General features: G+C 45.8%; 1 protein-coding gene across 2 annotated transcripts in view; it reads left to right on the top strand.

Moving 5' to 3' along the window:
- The first annotated feature begins 3,002 nt into the window (after window positions 1-3,002).
- Window positions 3,003-23,644, top strand: part of LOC141127000 (atypical kinase COQ8B, mitochondrial-like) — a 52,858-nt gene continuing 32,216 nt past the window's right edge. The window contains exons 1-5 of one of the 2 annotated variants that reach the window (XM_073613119.1): window positions 3,003-3,255; window positions 3,350-3,493; window positions 16,831-16,912; window positions 19,394-19,557; window positions 19,890-19,984. In XM_073613119.1, the coding sequence (XP_073469220.1) occupies window positions 3,235-3,255; window positions 3,350-3,493; window positions 16,831-16,912; window positions 19,394-19,437 (291 nt within the window). In that variant the 5' untranslated portion in view covers window positions 3,003-3,234 and the 3' untranslated portion in view covers window positions 19,438-19,557; window positions 19,890-19,984. Of the gene's footprint in view, window positions 3,256-3,349; window positions 3,494-16,830; window positions 17,125-19,393; window positions 19,558-19,889; window positions 19,985-23,644 lie in introns of those variants that run through there. The other variant, XM_073613118.1, reaches the window with a different exon arrangement.

Raw genomic sequence — 23,644 nt, 5'->3', positions numbered from 1 at the left:
GTTGGGCTCAGTGGGAAGAATGGTGCCCCATTGTTGGGCTCAGTGGGAAGAATGGTGCCCCATTGTTGGGCTCAGTGGGAAGAATGGTGCCCCATTGTTGGGCTCAGTGGGAAGAATGGTGCCCCATTGTTGGGCTCAGTGGGAGGAATGGTGCCCCATTGTTGGGCTCAGTGGGAAGAATGGTGCCCCATTGTTGGGCTCAGTGGTAGGAATGGTGCCCCATTGTTGGGCTCAGTGACAAGAATTATGCCCCATTGTTGGTGTAGAAGGAATAGTGACTTGTATCAGTGGGAGAAATAGTGTCCTAAGGGCCTGATAAAGGCAAGCAAAGGGCCACATCCGGCCCCCGGGCTGCAGTTTGAATCATATGACAAAATACACCAAACTCTATCATGTGCCTTCTCCTCCTTGTCCCCATCCCTACTTGTCCTGTGTTCTATGAATCCCTACACTGCACCATGCTTGTCATTCTTGTTTCCCTAAAGCTGGCCATACACCATACAATTTGATTGTACAATCTCCTTTAGATCTACCTTCAACTGTGCAGTGCAAGGGCCTGCCTGATTGGATACAAATATAGTTTTGGTAAATCTACAGGCAGTTATACAGAAATTGTATAATTAGATTGTATAGTGTGTGGCCAGTTTAAAAGAGATTGTACAAACAGATTGTATGGTGTATGGCCAGTATAAAGGAGAGTGTACAGAGATTGTATGATGGGATTGTATAGTGTATGGCCAGCTTAACACACAGCATACATCCTCCCCCCTTCCGTCTTTACAAGGTGAACAATCTCCTCTGTATCCCCCTCCACCCTCATTGCTGCTCTCACCTACCTCCTGTAATCCCCTCCTGTGGCCCCCCATAGCATTTACTAATATAATAATCTGGTGTACGTTGCAGTAGTAATCTGGTAATGCCACTTTGCCTGCTTCCAGCTGTCACCCGTCCCACACCATCAGGGCCATACCAGTTGGCGAGTTCACTCGTGTCCATTGGGAATGGGACATAAAGGAGTTGATTGATTTACCATAGATCCCAACTGTCCCGGATTACGATGGACTGTCCCTGATTTGGAACAAAGTCCATCTGTCCCTCTTTCCTCCTCACTTGTCCCTCATTTTGGTCGGATCTATATAGTTATATAGAAAATGAACTATTTATCTTTCAAAAAGTGTTTCCCAGTGATAAACCTTCCATCCAATTTCTAAATTTCTAAATTGCTGCATTTGTAAATTTCAAAAGCCAATATAAAGGAATAGTAGTGGTAAAAAAAGCACTTGTGGGTTTAACTAATCTTCTTTTTTGTATAATTCTCCTTTAAGGGGTGTGGCAGGGGGTGTGTCCTATGCCTGCATACTTTTGCTGATTGGTGTCCCTCATTCCCACCCCAAAAAGTTGGGTGGTATGAGTATTCAGTATTTGTCATGCCGCAACTTGTCATCTATGTAGCCCCTCATCCATTCACTTGTGCTTAAATCTAACGTTTTAGTGTATGCGTGTATATACTGTAATTATTACTTTCGTGGGGTTTTTTTTGGGGGTGGGGTGGGGGTCGGAATACATCACCAAACACAAACACACTAGGTTTGTGCACTGGTGGCTATCCTGTTACCTTCAGGTGACTGGTCCTGCTAAATATCATGCAGACTGCTACTGAGAAAATTTGCGCCAACCGCCTGGCCTCTTTTGTCTTCTGCACCATTCACAAAAGGCGTATTCCTACTCTCTCCCACAATGCATTGCCTTCTATGCATAGAGAAGGAGCGGTTGAATTAAAGGATCTCCTCTGCCCATTCACAGAACAGGATGCATTGTGGATGTGTAGTAAAACGAGCAATAGTAATTGCAGAGGGGCAGGAGAAGGCGGGCAAGTGGCGCAACTTTTCTCAGTAGTGGCGTCTATTGTTGACCTTTACAGCGCCAGAGTAAGGGCTCTTTCACACGGGGAGTCCGTATGTCCGTTTTTCGTCCTTCCGTTTTCGGATGAAAAACGGACATACATGTATCCCTATGGAGCGTTGGATGTCAGCGGTGACATGTCCGCTGACATCCGACCCGCTCCGATCCGAAAAGTGTAACGGAGGAAAACCCTACTTTTCCATCCGTTATCGGATCAGATGACGACGGACTCTACGGTCCGTCATCTTCCGATCCCCCATAGGGGAGATCGGCACTATGACAGGTCCGTCGCTGCACAGTGTGCAGCGATGGACCTGTCATCTTTTTGCTCAGCGGGGATCGGCGGAGCGATCCCCGCTGAGCAAGCGGGTGTTCACGGGGCGGATCATCACTGATCCGCCCCGTGTGAAAGAGCCCTTACTCCACTCTTCTTTAGAAAAAAAGCTATCTCCTCTGGGTGATCAATGTGCATTATAAGAATTTTAACAAACCTTGTAGCTGATTCCTACCTTTTGGTGGTGTGAAGAAATAGTGGTTTGTTTCAGCAGACTAATTGCAGACTGATTCTGAATGAGAGTTGCAAGTTCCTTATTAGTCTATAAGTGTACAAAATTAAAAAGTTTTACATAACAAAGCAACATCCACACACATAGGACACACCCGGCATTACAACTGATTTATTATTCTAAAACAAATACACCCTTGCACACTGGTACTGACTAGTAGTCTAATGTTTCTCTTTTCCCCTATTTTTTTTTTCTCCCTCACTCAGCCAATGTGACCCCAGTGCTGACGGAGAGAGACGGGATTAGCAAACAAGGCATCTGTGCAGGCGTCCGACGTCCACCTTATCAACTGATTAAGTCATTGGTTGTTAGGATGCCGGCAACTGAAATGGTGTAATGGTGTGCAATGAAAACCTGTGGCTTTGTGGAACTAAAAGGCAGGCTTGATTCACCTGCTGGCTTATATACAATTTTTGCTAAGGCACCCTGGTTGAAAAAGGCCGATCTAAGGCACTACTACTGCTGCTGACTGATAGCCTCACAAGATTTGGAGTTAGGTTTGATTATGTTACCATTGGTGGCACTCATTGTTCTCTTTGTTGGAAAGGAAGCCGCACATGAGGACCTGCAGTGCAAGGATCTCCCTGCTCCTCTTTCATTCATTCTGTTATTCTGTTCTTTTTGAGCCTCTCTTGCTGCTTCTTGAATATTTGGGTCAATAAAACATATATTTATCACTTTTGTGTCTGTTTGATCCGCAGATAATGGTTTCATTAGTCCACAGCTGCAGAAGACTTTTGAGAGGGTTAGACAGAGTACAGATTATATGCCAGCCTGGCAGATGATGGTGAGTGTGGGCGCAATTCCAGATTTACTGTCAATTTTAAGATTATATTGTCCAGAAGGATAATGGGGACCTATTTATTCATTTGTTTTCACAGAAAGTCCTAGAGGAGGAACTGGGCCCTGACTGGAGAGACAAACTGGCATATTTTTTTGAGGAGCGACCCTTTGCAGCAGCCTCTATTGGTCAGGTACACCTCACAAAGCTGCTGGATGGGCGTGAGGTGGCTATGATGATTCAGGTGAGTTTACTGCAGGGCTTGTCAAATTTGCTTTGAATCTAGGAGCCAGCTAAAAAAGTTAGGAGCCATTTTTTTAATATATAACAAATCTTATGGGTGGAACATGTAAAATGTTCCAAAAAGTGAACTTATCCTTTAACCCTTTCGCCGCCAGAGCCGGTTTTGCTTTTTTTTGCACACGTTTAAAAAAAAAATCATTTTAGTCCTTAAAGTGTTTGTAACCCTAAAAAGAAAAAAGATAAAAAAAAAGAAATCCTGTTTATCCTTATAGCAGGATTAAACAGCACAGTGCTTGTGCTATTTAACCTGCCCCTCTCTAAGCTGTAAAAAACCTGGTGGATCCTGCCTGGTTCTGCCCCCTTCTGAGCCCTGACACCGTGGTCAGTTTACGTGTCTCCATCATCCGCAGCACTCCTGTCCTACTCTCTCCTCTCCCCCCTCCCCTCCCTGCCTGTCAGCTCTGTGTCTGTGTGAACTGTCTCTGCCCTCCCCTGCCACTATTAGTATAAAAGTTTTGGAAATGTCACTGGTAGCCCCTCTCCTGTATCTAGCAATAACACACTCTACCTCTAAATACCTTTTTTCTGTTAACTTCAAGCCGGTCACGTGACTCTCGGCCACTCTGCTACTCCAATCCAGGGCTACAGTGGGAGGGGTTGAGCAGCCAACATGGCAGTCACATGACCTCCTGGCTGACGTTAGAAGGAGATCTCGGCTCCTCCTGCTGTAGCCCTGGATCGGAGTAGCAGAGCAGCTGGGAGTCACGTGACCGGCGTGACGATAACAGAAAAAAGATATTTAGATGCAAAGTGTTAAAAAAACACTAATGCCCCGTACACACGGTCGGACTTTGTTCGGACATTCCGACAACAAAATCCTAGGATTTTTTCCGACGGATGTTGGCTCAAACTTGTCTTGCATACACACGGTCACACCAAGTTGTCGGAAAATCCGATCGTTCTATACGCGGTGACGTAAAACACGTACGTCGGGACTATAAACGGGGCAGTGGCCAATAGCTTTCATCTCTTTATTTATTCTGAGCATGCGTGGCACTTTGTCCGTCGGATTTGTGTACACACGATCGGAATTTCCGACAACGGATTTTGTTGTCGGAAAATTTTATCTCCTGCTCTCCAACTTTGTGTGTCGGAAAATCCGATGGAAAATGTCCGATGGAGCCTACACACGGTCGGAATTTCCGACAACACGCTCCGATCGGACATTTTCCATCGGAAAATCCGACCGTGTGTACGGGGCATTACAGAGTTTGTTATTGCTAGATACAGGCGAAGGGCTGCCAGTAAATCTACCTCTTTGGGTAATAACCACTTTAAGATTACATTAAATCCCAAAAACATTATATATTTTCTGAAAGCTGATACACTAGAGATATTACAGCAATAAATGACCCAATTATTTGGTAAACTGAGATTGCACCGAGTAAATAGATACCCAACATGTCAAAAACCTCAAATTTGCATGCGCCTCTGAAATAGCGTCAAATTTCAGTACCCTATATATTCCATAGGTAATATATGAAATATAAAAGCCCCCTAGGTCATCAGTATAGCATTACGTAGGAGGTCCGGTGCTAGAATTATTGCTCTCATTCCAGCGTGCGCAGCGATATGTAACGTGCATCGCAATCAATGTTTTCAGGAGTAGGTGCCCCGATGCCTGCGTTTAAGTGCCTACATGGGGGGGGGGGGGGGCTCAATTTTTTGGGGCATTTTATGTGCTACGGTGTAACTTTACATTTTTTTATAATTTAAAAAAAAATGTTTTTTCTACTTAACTTTTTTTTTTATATCACATAGGGGACAGAAAGTCCCCTATGTGATGATTTCTATTGGTGACAGGTTCTCTTTAATGAGACATCCAGGGTCTAAAAGACCCCACATGTCTCCCCTGTGCTCCACATCACACTGCATTACTTTCTCTCCCAGCCTTGATGGCCGAGGAAACTGTAAATGGGGACCCAAAAGTGTTGTCACACGTGACGTCCAGGTCAGCAACAAGAAAGGGAAGAGAACAGACGTGTGGCCACTCTCCCCCCTCCCCTCTACTTGGTGGCACCTGCTATGCTGGTCCCGGGCCCACAGATGGGCAAGCGGAGCCCAGGATACATAGCGGAGGATAGCCGCATGCGGGGTGTGTGGAGCATTTGGGTGGCAGCTCTGGCGCCAGAAAGCCTTTTCTTGTCGCCATGGCGACCTGCACCTGGGATTTGTCAAGCCCTGGTAGTATACTAAGATAGATTAAAGTGTTACTAAACCCAGTACTCTGGTCTCCCACAGTACATAGAACATTGAAATGAAATTATTTCAGTTAATATAAATTGCTAAATACCTTTTCTTATCAGCCGTATATAGCAGTTTTGTGACTGCTATCAGTGCCTAGTTAAAGCTTATAGGAGGAGTTTTAATTTTCCGAAGTTTGTCCTATGAATCTGCAAGAACCCTGACTCTCTGTCTGCACAGTGCTGATTGGCCCTGTGCTGATCACATGCACTCTCCCAGGGAAAAAAAAAAAACTCTCTAGCACTACACACCAAACTGAGCATGTGCAGCCTGACTCCAGTTACTCTGTCTTGTCCGAACCTGTTTTGGATTCAGTGGAAGAAGAGGAGGATCTGTGCATACAGGATCAAACAGCCTTTTCACACAATGCAGAGAATTAACCCCCTTGGTTCCACAGTGAGTATAACAAGCATGCTTTACTGCATATACAGACTGACTTGTGGGTTTAGTAACACTTTAAGGGCCGGTTACCACTGCTGCGATGCGGGAACCCTGAGAATCCACTGCGGTTTCCCGCATCGCATGTCTCCTGGCGGCAGTTCACACTGCCCTATGCGAACTGCTGGGAGTGTCAATTAAAAGTTAATGACACCCTTAAACCAGTTTGCATATCGCATGGGTGTGAACACCCATGCGATCTGATTCTGCTGCAGACCAAAAAAAAGGTCCTGTGCGAGTTTGATGCAAATTCAGCCATAATGTCAGTATGGCTGAAATCGCATCTCACGGAGATCGCATGTGATTTGCACTGCAGTGCGGTGCGAATCATATCCGATCTCAGACATCACACTAGTGGGAACCGGCCCTAAGGCAGAATGGGGTCGCAAGCACAGTAGCAACATTGCCCCCCCCCCCCCCCCCCCCCCCCCCCCGCCAAAAAAAAAATCTCTTCAGTTGATATTGATAAGAATTGCAAAAGGTACATAGAAACGGCCTTTGTCTATATTGGTATAGCCTACCCCATTAGAAACCAACTTCCTACAAACAAATCCTTCTTTTTGAGGTGACAGACATCTGCATAGTCATTTTCACAAACTTTGTTATCCGCCTGGTTTAATTCAGGAGCTTGAAGGTTGTAGCTATCCTCTGGACATACCTTGGGCCCATGGATCCTGCCTAGGTTGCCCTGTTGGTTCACTCCATAAGTCAGTAGAACCTGATTGCTACAATCTTTGGCTACCAGTATAATTTCTGCAGTACCTTTTTTGGGAAGATAATATAAAGACAGAAAATAATTGGTTATATTAGCCGGATCTTATAGTACCTTTTTATTTATTTATCTATTTTTAAAGTTTATGTCTATGTAACTGGACTAATGTGTGTTTTTATACTTATACAGAGCCATGGGCGTGCGCAGCCTATTGCATTAGGGTGTGCACCCCAAAGGCTCAAACAGACAAAAGTATTGGGACGCCTGCCTTTACACGCACATGAACTTTAATGACATCCCTGTCTTAGTCTGTAGGGGTCAATATTGAGTTGGCCCATCCTTTGCAGCTATAACAGCTTCAAGTCTTCTGGGAAGGCTGTCCACAAGGTTTTGGAGTGTCTCTATGGGAATGTTTGACCATTCTTCCAGAAGGGCATTTGTGAGGTCAGGCACTGATGTTGGATGATAAGGTCTGGCTCGCAGTCTCCGCTCTATTTCATCCTAAAGGTGTTCTATCGGGTTGAGGTCAGGACTCTGTGCAGGCCAGTCAAGTTCCTCCACCCCAAACTCGCTCATCCATGTCTTTATGGACCTTTCTCTGTGCACTGGTCCAAATCATTGGTGGAGGGGGGATTATGGTGAAGGGGGGGGATTATGGTGTGGGGTTGTTTTTCAGGTGTTGGGCTTGGCCCCTTAGTTCCAGTGAAGGAAACTCTTAAGGTGTCAGCATACCAAGACATTTTGGACAATTTTATGCTCCCAACTTTGTGGGAACAGTTTGGGGATGGCCCCTTCCTGTTCCAACATGACTGCACACCAGGTCCATAAAGACATGGACTTAGCAAGGGTGTTGGAAAATTACCTTCAAGTGCAAAAATTCACATTATAATAGTAACTAAAACATATAAAATTAAATGTAACGATCTAAAAAATAAAAATTCCAAAGTGCTATAATGGTGGGAACCTCCCAACTAAAAAGTTGTTTCACTTGAGATTAATCTGTATGGTAAATATCTATAGGAGGGGTTTCCACCATCCCTGCTAGGCTTATTTTTATACAGTATGTCTTATTTTCAGTTTGATGTGTATTATATGTGAAGTTACATATCACAGAGATCGGTATTGTGATAATATTGAAGTTTAGTTTGAGATTTCCATACATTAGAGGATTCCATCATTATTGTTAAGTTATTGATCAGTAAGTTAGCGCTGTACTTTGTTTGTTTTGTTTTTTTTTTGTGGTGTGGGAACACATAACAGTGCTTAGCGGCAGGCCTTTCAATTACACTTTTTTTTATTTTACCTCCAGTAGTTTATTGTAAATAGTAGTGTGGTGATTACCTATTATACTAAAATCGGCATGTGGCATTAATAAACATCAACAGATTTCAGTTGTGCCCCACCAGGCCAGCACCCCATGGACAATGTGCCTGTCTGCTAAATTCATCACCCCATCCCTGCACTCAGTGCACTGATGGGCACTGATTGGCAGCACTGATTGGCACTGACAGGTGGCACTCATTTGCACTGGTGTGTAACTGACTGGCACTGACAGGTGGCACTGATTGGAAGCACTGATTGGCACTGACAGGCAGCACTGGCACTGACAGGCAGGATTGCCACTCTTTGGCACTGACAGGTAACACTGATTGGAAGTACTGATTGGCACTAACAGGTGGCACTGATTGGAAGCACTAATTGGCACTGACAGTCGGCACTGGCACTGATTGGCACTGCCAGGTGGCACTGATTGACACTGACAGGCTGCACTGATACTGATTGGCACCGACAGGTGGCACTGATTGGAAGCACTAATTGGCACTGATTGGCACTGCCAGGTGGCACTGATTGGAAGCACTTGGCACTCATTGGCACTAACAGGTGGCACTGATTGGAAGCACTATTTGGCACCGACAGGTGGCACTGATTGGAAGCACTGACTGGCACTGACAGGTGGCGCTGGCACTCATTGGCACTAACAGGTGGCACTGATTGGAAGCACTGATTGGCACTCACAAACTGACAGGTGGCACTGACTGGCATAGACAGGTGGCATTAGTCGGAAGCACTGACAGAGGAGGGGGGGGGTTTCCAGGGGCGTACCTAGAGCATTTGGCACCTGGGCGGATCCTATATCTGGCAGCCCCCCCACGGTAAAATGTAAAAACACCCCACTGTGCAGCACTGGACCCCTTTACATTATTCAGCCCCCCTCAGCACAGACCCCCCCATTCAGACATACTCCACTTCAGCACAGATGGACCCCCCTATTCAGCACAGACCCCCCCCTTCAGCACATACCCCCCCTTAGCACAGACGGACCCCCCCCCCCTTAGCACAGACGGACCCCCCCCCCCTTAGCACAGACGGACCCCCCCCCCCCCTTAGCACAGACGGACCCCCCCCCCTTAGCACAGACGGACCCCCCCTCCCTTAGCACAGACGGACCCCCCCCCCTTAGCACAGACGGACCCCCCCCCCCCCCTTAGCACAGACGGACCCCCCCATTCAGCACAAACCCCCCCTCAGCACAAATGGACCCCCCCATTAAGCACACCCCCCCTTCAGCACAGACAGACCCCCCTCCCCCCATCCCATTCAGTACCTCAGATCAGCGTGGCACAGGCACAGCAGGTCCCCTCCCCCTGTGTACACATAAACACTGGAGGGGGAGGCGGCTTCACTCTGCTCGCTGTGCCTGTGTGACATCCGAGCAGCTATTGAACATCAGCTAATAATTGAGCAGCTTAAGAAAGGGGGCAGGGTTACATACACGTAGCGGCCCCGCCAGACCCATCCCATTGGCTGGTATTCGGTACCTGCTCGGTCCCGCCCACCCCGACATCATACAAGAATTCTGACAGGTCCTCTCTCTCTCTCTCTCTCTCTCTGCATGCAGTTATTATACAGGACAGTGTCACACTAAGCGGATCTTACGAGCCCCAATATCGGCAATGTTATACTGCCTCACAGGCAGTGCGGGGTACACATTGCATATCAGCCCAGGCAGATCTCAGGATACAGACAGCATGGGACTAAACACTGCTCAGGGGATTAGGGTGTGCCCAGGCACACCCGGCACACCCAGTGGGCACGCCTATGCACAGAGCTCTGCTTTAAAGTAGAAGTCCGCCCTAACACTAAAATCACTACATCTACAGACATCCACAATCTAACACTAACTTATCCAGCCCTGTAAAGAAGAAATCAGTTTTTGAAGCCGCTGTGGTTCGGTCTCCAGTGGTGGAAGCTCTGCAGATGAGACGGCCGACAACGGCTGGGAAATTAATGAGGAGTGACGTCACCCATACACTTACTATTGGGCTTCCGTTGTTGGCTGTGTCCTCTGCACCCACCTCCACCACAAAGCCGCCGCTGACAGCTCAGTGTAGGATCGGGTCGGATCAGTTTCAGAAAAGGTATGTATACTGATTTCTTCTTTACAGGGCTAGATAGGTTAATGTTAGATCGTGGATATCTGTAAATGTAGTGATTTCAGTGTTAGGCTGGACTTATCCTTTACGCGATTCTGGACCACCCACCGCACATATGCTGCGGCAGAGCGGCCCGGCTGCATGACAGAACATACCTGTACTTGTTTCCTTTTGTCGGTTCTGGGACGTGCACCACTGGAGCCGTGCTCCTGCTGTGATTGGACACAGCAGGAGCCAGTCACCGTGTCCGGCGATTGCGATGTCCGCCAGGACCCGCCGATCATTCGTAGAAGAGACAGAATGGCAGTCTGTAGTCTTGTAAACAAGGCAGACCACTTTTCTGTCACAGAGGGAGAGAGAGATCTTGTGTTCCTGCTAATCAGGGACACCAATGTCTCTCTTCTTCTAGTCAGTCCATACCTCCCACCCACAGTTAGAAAGCATTCCCTAGGAGCATACTTAACTCTTTGATCGCCCCTGATGTTAACCCCTTCCCTGCCAGTGTCATTTATACAGTGACAGCGCATTTTTTTTTTTTTTTAGCACTGGTCCCCAAAAAGTGTCACTTAGTGTCCAATTTGTTCGCTGCAATGTCGCAGTCCCACTAAAAATCGCTGATCGCCACCATTACTAGTAAACATAAAAATGCCATAAAAATATCCCAGAGTTTATAGATAAAAGAGGAAGGCCTGGTGACACATCCATCCCTGAAATATGCAACAAAACAGAAAAGGAGAACATTTCTGTTTTGTTGCATAGTTTGTAGATGGTATAACTTTTGCGCAAGCCAATCAATATACACTTATTGTTTTTGTTTTTTTTTTTTTTTTACCAAAAATATGTAGCAGAATACATATTGGCCTAAATTGATGAAGATATTAGATTTTTTTACATTTTATTGGATATGTTTTTATAGCAGAAAGTAAAAAATATTGTTTTGGTTTTTTTTTTCCAAATTGTCAGTCTTTATTTTTTGCGCTATAAACAAAAAAAAAAACTGCCCAGATAATCAAATACCACCAAAAGAAAGCTCATTTTATTACCTCTGCCGGGTTAGCCCCCCCATATCAAAATTTTTGAAAAAATCTTATGCAGTTTGTTAGATCTTTGTTAGATCAGGTTAGATCAACCGTTGTTTGTGTTAGATCTCACACAGAAGAAGCGATATTAACAGTTATTTGCTGGGGGGGGCTAACCCGTCATCAGCCCCCCCCCCCTTATCAAAAAATTGACCAAACAGTTAGCTATTTTGGAAGCAATTTGTTAGATCCGGTATGATCAAGTGTTTTTAACGTTAGATCTCACATAATTAGAAACTTATTAAGTGATTAATGAGGGGGGCTGGCCCCCCCTTATCAAATTTTCGGGCCAAAAATCATTCAGGCTAATAGATATTCGTTAGATCCGGTAAGATCAGGTGTTTTTAATGTTAGATCTCACATCATTTCAGAGATATTCCACATCAAAATAGAGATATTAGGTGGTACATATGGACGGGTTAGCTCCCCTTATCAAATTTTCAGCCCAAAAATCATTCAGGCTAATAGATATTCGTTAGATCCCATAAGATCAAGTGGTTTTAACGTTAGATCTCACATCATTTCAGAGATATTCCACATCAAAATAGAGATATTAGGTGGTACATATGGACGGGTTAGCCCCCCCCTTATCAAATTTTCGGCCCAAAAATCATTCAGGCTAATAGATATTCGTTAGATCCGGTAAGATCAGGTGTTTTTAATGTTAGATCTCACATCATTTCAGAGATATTCCACATCAAAATAGAGATATTAGGTGGTACATATGGACGGGCTGGCCCCCCCTTATATTCAGCGCAATGAAAATCACACCCAACTTTTGCTGCGGCGCAAAAACTTTTCCTCAGCTGCGGGGGCCCAACTTATGATCCTGCACACAGGCCCACTGCTTTCAGAAAATGCCCCTGACCTGAGCTCATCATTGCACATCCATTCCAGGTGCTCGTATGTGACATCACATACATCCCATACAAGCACGTGGGCTGGATGCGAGAGGTGAATCAGCAGGATGAGTGTTCCAGGACAAGTAGATGTGTCTCATCTCTGCTTCCTTTTACCACTCTGCATATCACACATATCATAGATGAGAAGAGAGTACATTGGTGGGAAAAATGAGCAGGAGGGGTTTAGATGTGGGACAGAAGAACAGGAGGGTACAGCCGTGGGGCAGATGTGCAGGGGGAGTTCAGTTTTGGTGCAGATGAGAAGGAGGTTCAGTGGTGGGACAGAAAAGCAGGGGGGGGGGGGGTAGAACAGTGGGGCAAATGTGAAAGGAGGTGTATTGGTGGGACAGATGAGCAGGAGGTTACAGTGGTGGGGCAGGAGAACAGGGGGAACATAGGTGGGCCAGAAGAGCAGGGGGTACAGAGGTGAAACAGATGTGCAGGAGGTACATTAGTAAGGCAGATGAAAAAGCGGGTTACAGTGGTAGGGCAGATGAGAAGCTGATTCAGTAGTAGACAGAAGAGCATGGGAATATGGCGGTGGAGCAAATGTGCAGAGAGGTTCAGTGGTGGGGCAGATGAGAAAAATGGTACATTGATAGGGTAGATGAGCAGGGGGGTTACAGTGGTGGGGCAGAAGAGCAAGGGGGTACAGTGGTGGTGCAGATGTGCAGAAGGTGCAGTGGTGGGAGGGATGCGAAGGGGGTTCAGCAGTGGGGCAGAAAAGCAGGGGGGTACAGTCATGGGGCAGATGAGCGGGGGGTGGGTTTAGTGTTGGGCCAGATGAGAAGGGGGTTACAGTGGTGGGAAAATGAGCAGGAGGGGTTCAGTGTTGGGGCAGATGAGAAGGGGGTTTAGCAGGGGGACAGAAGAACAGGGGGGTACAGCGGTGGGGCAGATGTGAAAGGAGGTGCATTGGTGGACAGATGAGCAGGGGGTTACAGTGGTTGGGCAGAAGAGCAGGGGGAACAGAGGTGGGGCAGATGTACAGGGGGGTACAGTGGCGGGGCAGAGGAGAAAGGTGGTACATTAGTGGTACAGATGAGCAGGGGGTTACAGCGGTGGGGCAGAAGAGCAGGGGGAACAGAGGTGAGACAGATGTGCAGGAGGTACAGTGATGGGGCAGAAGAGAAAGGGGGTTACAGAGGTGGGGCAGATGAGAAAGGGGGTTACAGTGGTGGGGCAGATGAGAAAGGGGGTTACAGTGGTGGGGCAGATGATAAAGGGGGTTACAGTGGTGGGGCAGATGATAAAGGGGGTTACAGAGGTGGGGAAGATGAGAAAGGGGGGTTACCAGAGGTGGGGAAGATGAGCAGGGGGAACAGAGGTGGGACAGATGTGCGGGAGGTACAGTGGTGGGGCAGATGAGAAAGGGGGTTAGAGAGGTGGGACAGATGAGAAAGGGGGTTACAGTGGTGGGGCAGATGAGCAGATAAGTTCAGTGTTAGGACAGATGAGAAGATGGTTCAGCAGTGAGACAGAAGAGCATGGGGGTACGGCGGTGGGGCAGATGTGCAGGGGGTTACAGTGGTGGGGCAGTTGAGCAGGGGGGTACAGTGGTGGGGCAGATTTGCAGGTGATACAGTGATCTGAGGTGTGAAGGTGTATGAATTGGGGTTGATCTGAGGCGTGAGAGTGCAGGATGTTAATTTCTCACTACTAAAGTAGTTTACAGCATTTACTTTATAAAAAATCCTTTTCGTGATTGCGATTGTGAAGTTGACTTTTTTTGTTATAAAATCGGCACGCTCAATTTCTTTGAAAACATTTTTCGGCACACTGCTCAAAAGGCTGCTTACCTCCTGGCCTATCAGTTTTTATTAGATGGAAAATGGGCTGTGGAGCAAGACCCGCTGTCGCCCAAAACTATTTTCAATAATCAAAGAAGGTAAGGAAAAAAGGATGGAAAAGGTAAAAGGAGAGAAGGGGGGGGGGGGGTAAGGCTGGGGGGGGGGGGGGGGGTGACATGGCGTTGGTTCAGGATAACTATGGTGAACGGGCTCCAGAACTTATCTGTGACATTAAGTCCCAAGAAGGGCAGTACCCTCTGCGGAAACGACAAACTGGTTCCATAGTCCCCAAGTTTTAGAGTATTTTTGATGTTGGTGTTGTGCAGTGAGTACTAGACCTTCCATCTCATTTGGAATGGAGTTTTTTTAGAGTTTGGCTCAGATGGAGGAGACATGTAGCAGGAAAAAGCTGGATCACCAGGAACCTTGTATTCCGTAAATTTTTGCGTGGTTTATCTGTCTCCCAGAAGTGGATCAATTTAGGGCACAACCAAAATATGTGAAGTAGTGTTCCTCCATCCCCCTGGCATCTCCAACATTGGTCAGTAGTTGCAGGGTGAGGTACCACCTTGTTAACAGTTTATAGTTGTTCTCTTTAATTTTCGTACAAACTGATGATTTCAACGAAAATCTGAGGACATGTTGTATCTGAGCAGATGTAAATGTACGCCCCAGCTTACTTTCCCATTTGTTCAAGAACGGTAAGTGTGGTTGTTCAGCCGGACAGTTCAAGAGGGCATATGTTTTGGATAGAGCCTGTGGAAGGGAACCCTCTTTGGAACAGTATGCTTCAAAGGACGTCAGGGGACGATTAAATCCCTGTGGATTAGGCAAAGTATTGAGAAAGTGTTGTAATTGTAGCACTGTCCACAAGGAAAGTTTGAAGGGCTCATTAGCACTACTGTGGAAGGCCATTGGCCTCCCGTTAGGAAGTGGGATGCCTGGACCCTACCTGTTTGGCTTAGGGTCCGAAACATTTGGGGTTCCAGACCAGGGAGGAACCACGGTTTTTCTATGATAGGGAGCAATGGAGAATCAGGGAAGAAAGCCGGTTCTGTGTGCTGACCTGGGAGCATATGCGGAGTGTCGTACCCATTATGGGGTGTGACTTCAGCACAGGCGGTGGTTGGTCATAGCACCACGGAGACCCTGGCAGCAGAATGTCAGTCTGGGCCTGTTCCAGTTGTGCCCACAATTTAGAGCAGCGATGCCAATATTTATTAATTTTAAGCTACTGCCACAGGGGCCTAACTTCTCATATAAAATAACAAACTGTTATGTATTTATCATAGATTAAATAAAACATCTCATTGATCAAACGTCAACAAGCTTTTATCCCTACTTACATTGCGATTATTACTGATTTCTGCCATGTGCATGCTAGGTTTAATGCAATAATAACTTCAGCTAACAATTATCTACTAACTTGGATGTTGTTATTGGCAAAGAATATGAAATCTCTGAAATGATGTGAGATCTAACGTTAAAACCTCTTGATCTTACCGGATCTAACGAATATCTATTAGCCTGAATGATTTTTGACCAGAAAATTTGATAAGGGGGGGCTAACCCGTCCATATGTACCACCTAATATCTCTATTTTGATGTGGAATATCTCTGAAATGATGTGAGATCTAACGTTAAAACCACTTGATCTTACCGGATCTAACGAATATCTATTAGCCTAAATGATTTTTGGGCCGAAAATTTGATAAGGGGGGGGCCCCCCTCATTAATCACTTAATAAGTCTCTAATTATGTGAGATCTAACGTTAAAAACACTTGATCATACCGGATCTAACAAATTGCTTCCAAAATAGCTAACTGTTTGGTCAATTTTTTGATAAGGGGGGGCTGATGACGGGTTAGCCCCCCCAGCAAATAACTGTTAATATCGCTTCTTCTGTGTGAGATCTAACACAAACAACGGTTGATCTAACCTGATCTAATAAAGATCTAACAAACTGCATAAGATTTTTTCAAAAATTTTGATATGGGGGGGCTAACCCAGCAGAGGTCATTTTATTTGGGTACAGCGTCGCTGTCAAAGTAACGCAGTGCCGTATGGCAAAGAATGGCCTGGTCATGAAGGGAGGGAAACCTTTCCGGAGCTGAAGAGGTTAAAAGGTCCACTCTCATTGAAAAAAATATAGAGGGAAGAAAAGAAAAAAAAAAGGAAGGAAAAGAAAATAAGGAAGAAAAGAAAATAGAGAAAAATTGTAATTTAAAATTTCACCAAAAATATGTAGCAGAATACATATTGTCCTCAATTGATGAATAATTCGATTTTTTTTTTTTTTTTTTTTTATTGGATATGTTTTTATAGCAAAAAGTAAAAAATATTATTTTTTTTCAAAATTGTCAGTCTTTTTTTTTTTTTGTTGATAGCCCAAAAAATAAAAACCGCAAAAGTGATCAAATACCATCAAAAGAAAGCTCTATTTGTTAGAAAAAAAGGACATCAATTTTGTTTGGGTACAGCGTCACACGAAAAATGGCCTGGTCATTAAGGGGGTAAAACTTTTCCGGGGCTGAAGTGGTTAATTTCAGACATAAAATCCATTGTACATATTATTCCATGTGCTAGTTAACGTACACCATGTGAATGTAGTTCTTTGTACTATATCTATCTATCTATTCTACAGCTCATGTTCCCTTTCCCATCATCTCCCCATTCAGTATCCAGGAATTGCTCAGAGCATCAAGAGTGATGTGGACAATCTGCTGTCTGTCCTCAAGATGAGCCTAGTTCTCCCTGATGGTAAGAGTTACAATGTAATGGCATTACACAACCGAGTAACAAGTGGTACAACCTTCAGTTGAAACCCTAAAAAACAACATACAAGATTGTATATATTAATTGCTGTTAGTGAGTAAATATCATATATCATGTGTGTCTTCTATGGCTGTCACTGTGCCACATAGTGCCCCGATTACAGCAAAACCATTTTACCTAGAAAAGCATACTTTAAGGCCCCTCCTTCACCGCTCCGAAGATGCTGCTAGCAGGACTTTTTTCAGCGTCCTGCCAGCGCACTGCTCCAGTGTGGAAGCCCTCGGGGCTTTCACATTGGAGACACAGCTGTTTCAGGGTGCTATTTTTAGCGCTGTAGCGCCTGCAAAGCGCCCCAGTGTGAAAGGGGTCTAAGGCTACTTTCACACTGAGTCACTTTACCGGCGCTACAGCGCTAAAAATAGCACCTGTAAAGCGCCTCTCCTGTGAGGGCTTTCACACTGGAGCGGTGCGCTTGCAGGGCGGTCAAAAAAGTCCTACAAGCCGTATCTTTGCAGCGCTATAGGAGCAGTGTATTAACCGCTCCTAATGCACCCTTACCCATTGAAAACAATGGGGCAGTGCCGCAAACCCGCCGGGAAAGCGCCACTGCAGCGGCGCTTTGCTGGTAGTTTCAACCCTTCTTTGGCCGCTAGCGGGGGGTTTAAACCGCCCTGCTAGCGGGCGAATAGCGCCGCTAAAACGATGGTAAAGCGGCGCTAAATATAGCGCCGCTTTACCGCTGACGCCCACAATGCCCCAGTCTGAATGTAGCCTTAGAGAAATTACTTCAAATATCTTTGGGGGAGATTTGCCAAGAGGAGAGGAGCTGTGCATGGCAGCCGATCTACTTCTATCTTTTATTTTCAAAGTTTAACTGAATAAGATGTAAATAGAAGCTGATTGGTTACTATGCACAGCTGCTCTAGATTCTGTCTGCTCAAGTTTTAGTAAATTCTCACCTTTGTGTTCTGTATTGACTTTATTGTATTTGTATCAATATGTGTAGTATTAGGGCAAAGGGATGAAACCAGGAGGAATGTGTAGGTATTGCACAATGTGAGCAACCTGATTTCTTTTGTCTTGAATAAACCCAAATGTTCTGTCTACATAAACACAGCATATGAGTAAGGATGTACTATTTTTATGATCTGGTCTCCAAACTGCAGCCTGGGGGGGCAGATGTGGCCCTTTGCTTGCCTTTATCCGCTCCTTGGGGTACTAGTCCATTCACTGACTCCAACAATGGGGCATAATTCCTCCCAGTAACACAATCAAACTGGCACAATTCCTCCCACTGACACCAATAATGGGGGACAATTCATCCCGTTGACATCAAGGATGGGACACTATTCCTTTCATTCATACTAACAAAGAGGAACTATTCCTTCCACGGACACCAACAATGGGGCACTATTCCTTCCACGGACACCAACAATGGGGCACTATTCCTTCCACTGACACCAATGATGGGGCATAATTCCTGTCACTGACACCAGCAATGGGGCATTATTCCTCCCAGTAACACCATAAAAAGGGCGCAATTCCTCCCACTGATACCAACAATGGGGCACAATTCATCCGTTGACATCAAGGATGGGACACTATTCCTTTCATTGATGCTAACAATGGGGCACTATTCCTTCCACGGACACCAACAATGGGGCACTATTCCTTCCACGGACACCAACAATGGGGCACTATTCCTTCCACGGACACCAACAATGGGGCACTATTCCTTCCACTGACACCAACAATGGGGCACTATTCCTTCCACTGACACCAACGATGGGGCATAATTCCTGTCACTGACACCAGCAATGGGGCATTATTCCTCCCAGTAACACCATAAAAAGGGCGCAATTCCTCCCACCGATACCAACAATGGGGCACAATTCATCCCGTTGACATCAAGGATGGGGCACTATTCCTTTAATTCATACTAACAATGGGCCACTATTCCTCTCACTGATGCCAACAATAGAGCACAATTCGCCCTGTTGACATCAAGGATGGGGCAATATTCCTTCCATTCATACCAACGATGGGCCACTGTTCCTTTCACTGACACCCACACTGGGGAACTATTCCTTTCACTGACACCAACAATGGGGCATTTTTTACTCCCACTGGACATCAAGACATTTTCTACTCCCACTGGTCATAGTCCAGCCCCCCTAAAGTCTGAAGGACAGTAAAGTGGCCCTTTTTGTTTAGAAAGTTTGGAGACCCCTGATCTAGATGTAAGTGGTAAAGTGTAACTCTGGTGAAAACCATTTTAAAGTGGAGTTCTACCCACTTTTACAACTCTTCAGCATCCCTCACTAAACTGTGCACTGTAAAAGAATTGGATATTTTAAAATTTATTTTCTCAGCACTTACTGTATATTTGCTGTATTCATTTTTCACTTCCTCCTCCCTGGCCGCGGCCCATCGCATCATTTCCTGTTTGCAATGCCTTCTGGGAAGGGGCGGCAACTTCCTCTGAAACTGCCGTTGCTATGGAAAACTGACCTGAAACCTATTACACTGCTTGTGCTGCACTGAGCATGTGCGAGATCTGCAAGGATGAGATCCAGGAAGAAATACAGTCTGGCTTCAGATGCCCACACTTAAGATGGCCATGGCCTGCTGTAAGTTTATAAAATAACAAACTACTGCTAATAACTAACAAAACAGACCTTAGTTTACAGACTAACTTTACTAGAATACATTAAGCTTGTGTATTATAGGGGTATTTTTATTTAAAAAGTATAATTTCGGCCGGAACACCACTTTAAAGTGGTTGTAGAGGCTGAAGGTTTTTTACCTTCATCTATTCTCTGCATTAAAATAAAAAGTTTGGGTTTCGTAAAAAAAAGTGTTTGGGCTTTAAAACCAAATAAGTTGCAGACATTTAGAGCCAGCATAGCTTGCTTTGTCACATAATAAGCAGTCACGTAAAATCTGTCTGATCTATGCCCAGGTGTGTTTCCTGAGAACGGTGTTCAGGTCCTGCAGAAAAGAGCTGTCCTGGGAGTGGGACTACCTGCGGGAAGCTGAGTGCGGCAAAAGATTCAGGTAAGTCTAATTCTTTATTTGCTACTCATGCAAGGGGTGTTAGAATTGAAAAGAGGATCTTAGTAGTTAAGTTGATCAACAACTAATACACTCAGTTGACATTCTGCGCACACAGGGATTTTTTATGTGTCAGTACCTGTTGAACATGTCAGCTACATTACAGTGACCCCTCCTTAGCCAGTTACATCATTTATTGCGTGTGTGTGTGTGTGTGTGTGTGTGTGTGTGTGTGTTTATAACACAATAGATTATAATGTCAGGCACTGGCAGGCAGGATTGTGGACACCTGTTGAAGGGCTTCAGGGTATACAGTGCATCCAGAAAGTATTCACAGCGCTTCACTTTTTCCACATTTTGTTATATTACAGCCTTATTCCAAAATTGGTTAAATTCATTATTTTCTTTAAAATTCTACAAACAATACCCCATAATAACAATGTGAAAGAAGTTTGTTTGAAATCTTTGCAAATATATTAAAAACAAAAAATAATCCCATGTACATATTCACAGCCTTTGCCATGACACTCAAAATTGAGCTCAGGTGCATCCTGATCATCCTCGAGATGTTTCTACAACTTGATTGGAGTCCACCTGGGGTAAATTCAGCTGATTGGACATGATTTGGAAAGGCGCACACACCTGTCTATATAAGGTCCCATAGTTAACCGTGCATGTCAGAGCACAAACCAAGCCATGAAGTCTCAAGAATTGTCTGTAGACCTCCGAGACAGCATTGTATCGAGGCACAGATCTGGGGAAGGGTACAGAAAAATTTCTGCAGCATTGAAGGTCCCAATGAGCACAGTGGCCTCCATCATCTGTAAATGGAAGAAGTTTGGAATCACCAGGAATCCTAGATCAGGCCGCCTGACCAAACTGAGCAATCAGGGGAGAAGGGCCTCAGGCTCGATTCACACCTATGCATGTTGCTTTTGAGCGTTTTTGGAGGGTTTTTTTTCATGCTTGCCACGTTTTTGCCGCGTTTTTGCCGCGATTTGCGTTTTGCGTTTTTTTTTTTTTTTTTTTTTTTTTTACAGTCTTAAAAAAAATAAAAAAAAAAAAAACGGCAAAAACGCATCAAAAACACTGCAAAAACGGTGCACTTGCGTTTTTGATGCTTGTCCATTGAATTCTATTACATGCAAAACGCTGCATTTTGCATGAAAAAAAGTCCCTGACCCTTTCCAAAAATGCAGAGAAACAAAAAGGCATTGATGTGAACATGTTCCATAGGAACCCATGTTAAAAAATTCCCGTGCATTTCTGCAAAATGCATCAAAAAAACGCGCTAGTGTGAATGGAGCCTTAGTCAGGGAGGTGACCAAGACTCCGATGGTCACTCTGACGGAGCTCCAGTGTTTCTCTGTGGAGAGAGGAGAACCTTCCAGAAGAACAACCATCTATGCAGCACTACACCAATCAGGCCTGTATTGTTGAGTGGCCAGGGGGAAGCCACTCCTCAGTAAAAGGCACATGACAGCCCGCCTAGAGTTTGCCAAAAGGCACCTGAAGGACTCTCAGACATGAGAAACAAAATTCTCTGGTCTGATTAAACAAAGATTGAACTCTTTGGCCTGAATGGCAAGTGTCATGTCTGGAGGAAACCAGTCACCGCTCATCACCTGGCCAATACCATCCCTACAGTGAAGCATGGTGGTGGCAGCATCATGCTGTGGGGATGTTTTTCAGTGGCAGGAACTGGGAGACTAGTCAGGATTGAGGGAAAGATGAATACAGCAATGTACAGAGACATCCTTGTTGAAAACTTGCTCCAGAGGGCTCTGGACCTCACACTGGGGTGAAAGTTCATCTTCTAACAGGACAACGACCCTAAGCACACAGCTAGGATAACAAAGTGTGGCTATGGGACAACTCTGTGAATGTCCTTGAGTGACCCAGCCACAGCCCAGACTTGAACCCGATTGAACATCTCTGAAGAGAACTGAAAATGGCTGTGCACCAACGCTCCCTATCCAACTTGATGGTGCTTGAGAGGTCCTGCAAAGAAGAATGGGAGAAACTGCCCAAAAATAGGTGTGCCAAGCTTGTAACATCATACTCAAAAAGACTTGAGGCTGTAATTGGTGCCAAAGGTGCTTCAACAAAGTATTGAGCAAAGGCTGTGAATACTTATGTACATGGGATTTTTTTTCGTTTTTTTTATTAACCACTTGCCGACCGCCTAACGCACATATACGGCGGCAGAATGGCACGGGCAGGCAGAATCACTTACCTGTACGTGATCTGCCTCCCGCGGGCGGGGGGTCCGATCGGACCCCAGCCCGGTGCCAGCGGCGGTCGGCATTTGACTGGGAGCGTCGGGAGGCGAGGGGGAGACCATCCGATCGTGGCCCCCCCCTCGCGATCGCTCCCAGCCAATCGGAATCCTCCCCTGCCTGTGTGTAGTTTCACACAGGCAGAGGATGTGATGTCATCTCTCCTCGGCTCGGCAGTTTCCGTTCCAGCGCAGAGGAGAGAAGACATGTAAGTGCACAACACACACACAGTAGAACATGCCAGGCATACTTTACACCCCCGATCCCCCCCCCCGTCACAAACTGACAGCAAGCAGTATTTTTTTTTTTTTTTTTTCTGATTACTGCATTGGTGTCAGTTTGTGACAGTGACAGTGTTAGGGCAGTGAGTGTTAGGCCCCCTTTAGGTCTAGGATACCCCCCTAATAAAGTTTTAACCCCTTGATCACCCCCTGTCACCAGTGTCACTAAGCGATCATTTTTCTGATCGCTGTATTAGTGTCGCTGGTGACGCTAGTTAGGGAGGTAATATTTAGGTTCGCCGTCAGCATTTTATAGCGACAGGGACCCCCATATACTATCTAATAAATGTTTTAACCCCTTGATTGCCCCCTAGTTAACCCTTTCACCACTGATCACCGCCAGGGCACCCGCCGTTTATTACCGAATAAAGGTTTAGCCCCCTGATCGCCCGGCGGTGATATGCGTCGCCCCAGGCAGCGTCAGATTAGCGCCAGTACCGCTAACACCCACGCACGCAGCATACGCCTCCCTTAGTGGTATAGTATCTGTACGGATCAATATCTGATCTGATCAGATCTATACTAGTGTCCCCAGCAGTTTAGGGTTCCCAAAAACACAGTGTTAGCGGGATCAGCCCAGATACCCGCTAGCACCTGCGTTTTTCCCCTCTGCCCGGCCCAGCCCACCCAAGTGCAGTATCGATCGATCACTGTCACTTACAAAACACTAAACGCATAACTGCAGCGTTCACAGAGTCAGGCCTGATCCCTGCGATCGCTAACAGTTTTTTTGGTAGCGTTTTGGTGAACTGGCAAGCACCAGCCCCAGGCAGCGTCAGGTTAGCGCCAGTACCGCTAACACCCACGCACGCACCGTACACCTCCCTTAGTGGTATAGTATCTGATCGGATCTATACTAGCATCCCCAGCAGTTTAGGGTTCCCACAAACGCAGTGTTAGCGGGATCAGCCCAGATACCTGCTAGCACCTGCGTTTTGCCTCTCCGCCCGGCCCAGCCCACCCAAGTGCAGTATCGATCGATCACTGACACTTACAAAACACTAAACGCATAACTGCAGCGTTCGCAGAGTCAGGCCTGATCCCTGCGATCGCTAACAGTTTTTTTTTTTTGTAGCGTTTTGGTGAACTGGCAAGCACCAGCG

The sequence above is a fragment of the Aquarana catesbeiana genome, linkage group LG02, assembly GCF_042186555.1.
Source record: "Aquarana catesbeiana isolate 2022-GZ linkage group LG02, ASM4218655v1, whole genome shotgun sequence".
Classification (NCBI taxonomy): domain Eukaryota; kingdom Metazoa; phylum Chordata; class Amphibia; order Anura; family Ranidae; genus Aquarana; species Aquarana catesbeiana.
This window is presented reverse-complemented; position numbering and strand designations above follow the sequence as displayed.